Source organism: Nycticebus coucang, chromosome 14 (assembly GCF_027406575.1).
Source record: "Nycticebus coucang isolate mNycCou1 chromosome 14, mNycCou1.pri, whole genome shotgun sequence".
Classification (NCBI taxonomy): domain Eukaryota; kingdom Metazoa; phylum Chordata; class Mammalia; order Primates; family Lorisidae; genus Nycticebus; species Nycticebus coucang.
In genome coordinates, this window is record NC_069793.1 from 94,290,124 (window position 1) to 94,293,583 (window position 3,460).

Genomic DNA, 3,460 nt, shown 5'->3' on the forward strand with positions numbered 1-3,460 from the left:
CAACATAGAAAGAATAGGTATAGAATAGGTACATATATAGGAATATATAGAAAGGCATATATAGGTATATATAGAAAGAATGCATCTCAACATCATGAAGGCCATATATGTTACAAGTTCATTTGTGTAAATTTTCAGTCTACACAGAGTTTAAGTAACCATAACTAACCTGATTTACTTGATCTAACTGCTTCTTTGATCCCACATTCTGCATAGAACTAAGTTGATTATTTAAATGTGTAAATCACATTATGTCGACTGCTGTTTTAAACTTGAAGGCTGTCTCATTTCAAGTTGAAGAAGCATCAAATAATGTACTTGACATAAAATGCAAGGCCCTCCATGCTCTGCCCTCTGCCTCACCCCTCCTTCCTCTCTATCCCCCCACCCCCACAAATGGAGAATAAAATTGCCACTTGGACTTCCATGTCCAAGTCTATTGTACTTGCTGTTTCCTACAAATGGAAACCTCTACTCCGGACCTTTCTTTTTTGTCACCTGGATATCAAAAAAGTTCTGCTGCTCTGTGAAGGCTTCTAAGACCAGAGACCTGGACCAGCAACTGCCCATTCTGCTGTATGATTTAGTCTTTCTCCACAGCACACAGTACTGATTGAAATTGTCTTATTCACTTATTTGTAAACTTATTGACTGGGATGCATCAATGAATAAATAATTGAAATATAGTACAGCTTTAAAAGGCAGTGGAGACATGACGAAAAGACATTCGGATGTTCTCTGCTTGCTTGTCTCCCCCAGCAAGTTGAGTCCGACTACCCAGCTGGCTGCCTCTAACAGGTCATTCTCAAAGCATAACTGAGACCAAATTCCCCACACAGCCAGACAGCCAGAACTCAACCACCATCCCCCATGATCTCATATGACTGAGACCAAATTCCCCACACAGTCAGACAGCCAGAACTCAACCACCATCCCCCGTGATCTCATTCACTGCCACACAATGTAACCAGCCATGGAATAAGTTTTGTCTTGAATGTTTTCATGTAATTATGGCCAAAAAAATGCATACAGAATACCCTCCATCCCCCTCATGTTTGAAACTACAATATTGAAAATAAAGTTATACTTTACATTTTGGTTACTTTTAATATATTCATAAACAAATAGCAGTGACAACATGTTAAATACATAAATAACAGAAAAAAAGGCGTATAGTTTATTTTGGGGTTGTGTGGACCTAAACTATCAAAAAGACTTAGTTTTGTAAGAAAGAGGGGAGAAGGAGGGACAAAGGGTGAGCAACTGAAGAGGGATGAATCCCCCATCTTTCATAAATTTAGCTGCACTACAGTTGGCCCAGGGGATGACAGCCTGCGGTGGGTCAGGTTCTGGCAACCTCAACAAGACCTCGTTCCCAGAGACACATTTGTGTCCAGTGGAGGAAACCTCAGCTACTGACCCAGAAGTTAGCAGAGTCCAAAGACTGTGGGGTCTTGGAGGAAGAACAAAGCACGGCTAACTTGACAAACACTATGAATTCAGCAGCATCCAGTGGAGTCGCCACACGGACTCCCATTCACGACCAGCGTCCTGCTAACTCGTCCGGAGCTCTGAGATGTAAACGTGCCCAGTCTCAGCAAGCCTCCTACCGGGCAGCAGAGCGGCAGAGCCATGAATAATGAAGGCAGTCCCTGGGCTCAGGTCAGAGGGGCCCAGCAGCACCCCGGACCTTCGGGAGGATTCTGGAGTCCTGGGCTCAGTGGTGCAGGCTTGTCAATTAAAGTGCCATCCTCAGGCCGGGGCTGCTGAGCCTTAGACCTCAGAGCCGCACGCTGTACCCACCACGAAGCGCCTTTTGGCAGGTGCCTGGAGGGTCGGCACCTGAGCCCCCTCCAGTTCCCGAGGGCGACGACCGCGACCATGTCTGCCCTTTGATGATTGCAGAACTTGTGCCGATGGCACCAGGGTGGCCGGTGGGGTTGGGCTGGGTTGTTGGGTACCGTGGGTGGTGGTGGCCCCTGGCTGGGCAGCAGTAGTACTGGCCACAGATGGGCGCGGGGGAGAAGTATGCACTGGGGCCCCGCTGGGCACATGACCCCGGGAAGCTGTAGGTCGAGGGGGACGCGGGGCCCGGCGTGGGTGGCGCCTCAGGCCTAGAGAGGCTTTCCTGGATGTTTGGACCCCACTGCAGGTGATCAGCTCCTGGCTGGCCGTCTCCCTGTGGTCCAAAACTGGCCGGTCCCGCCCACGTTTCCACAGGTCATAGCGCTCGGGTTGCAGGATGCGCACAAAGGCGTCCATGGAGAAGGTCACCCTGGCCTCCCCGCAGCTGCACTGCGAGGCCACTTTCCCATAATCGATCCAGCGCGGGGTCGCGAAGTTGATGGCCTCGGCGCAGTTGAAGCCGTGGTTGAAGCCAGCATGGTAGCCGTAGGGAAAGGTCACCATGAACTCTCCAGCCTCCTGGGTCATGCGGCTGAAGGGGATACCGTTCTCCCTGAGGACGGTGGGCGAGATGAGGGCCACCTTGTGCCGCAGGAAGGCCTCGCAGCCCCGGGAACTGCCCGGGAACAGCGCGTGCGCCAGGCGTTCCAGGCGCTGGCCGTGCTCCGGGGGCACCGCGTACCAAGACTTGGGCTCCCCGAAGTGCAGGTAGTTGATGCTGTAAAGGTCCATGTCCTCCGTGTGCCAAGGGAAGGTGGTCTTCCACATGCCGAAGTACAGGTAGGGCGTGTTGACCCCTTCGATGACGACCCCACACTCCTGCTCCAGCAGGTCCTGAATCGTCCCCAGGTGTCCCAGGTTCCACTGTTTAGTGTTTTCATCAAACAATGAGCCACTAACATCAGCACCATAAATTGGTGAGTCGTAGAGGCGATTCTTCCAGTATTTTCTCTCCAAATCCTCGAAGTTCAGGTGCGGTGGCGTCCGGTATTTGTCACTGTTTGCCAGGCGGCGGTACTCCCCCAGGGTCATGGCCTTCTTCTTCTTATGGTACTGGGTGAACACCCCTGCCCGACCCGAGGCCACCTGCTGGAGCGGAGTGGGGATGGAGATGTCGCTGATGTCTTCGTAGGTCTGCCTGGCTTTCCAGTCCTTGGGTGGAATTACCTTCGCTAGGCCAGCTCGGTGTGCACCTTGGGATTCCATGTAAGCAATATATTTATCAAAATCATCAAATTCTTCTTTGGTTGGATGAAATATCATTATACTACAGTTTGGATTTGGGGCACGGTTGGCCTTAGACTTCATAGTTCCAATTTAATAAGCAGCAAATTCTTAGTGTTTAAGTATGTTCTAGATAGTTGAGGATGCAGGAAAATGCTGCTTGCAAAAAACTGGGTTATTGTACATATGAGGGAGCAGGATCTACCAGCCAAATTTCTTGCAAGTGAGATGATAATCTTTGTCAGGGTTGTTGATGCACCAGGGAGACTCCATTCTGGGCAGCAGCTTTACTCAGGGACTATGGTGCCTGCACCCGTAACTCCTTTCTCAC

The 3,460-nt window shown here is 50.4% G+C and overlaps 1 protein-coding gene across 1 annotated transcript; it reads right to left on the reverse strand.

Annotated features, from left to right (window-relative positions):
- Positions 1-1,042: 1,042 nt before the first annotated feature.
- KDM4D (lysine demethylase 4D) lies at positions 1,043-3,213 on the reverse strand. The gene is given in 2 exon segments (XM_053562832.1): positions 1,043-1,778; positions 1,780-3,213. Coding segments are annotated over 2 exon segments (1,554 nt in total). The 3' UTR covers positions 1,043-1,658.
- Between the last annotated feature and the right edge of the window lie 247 nt (positions 3,214-3,460).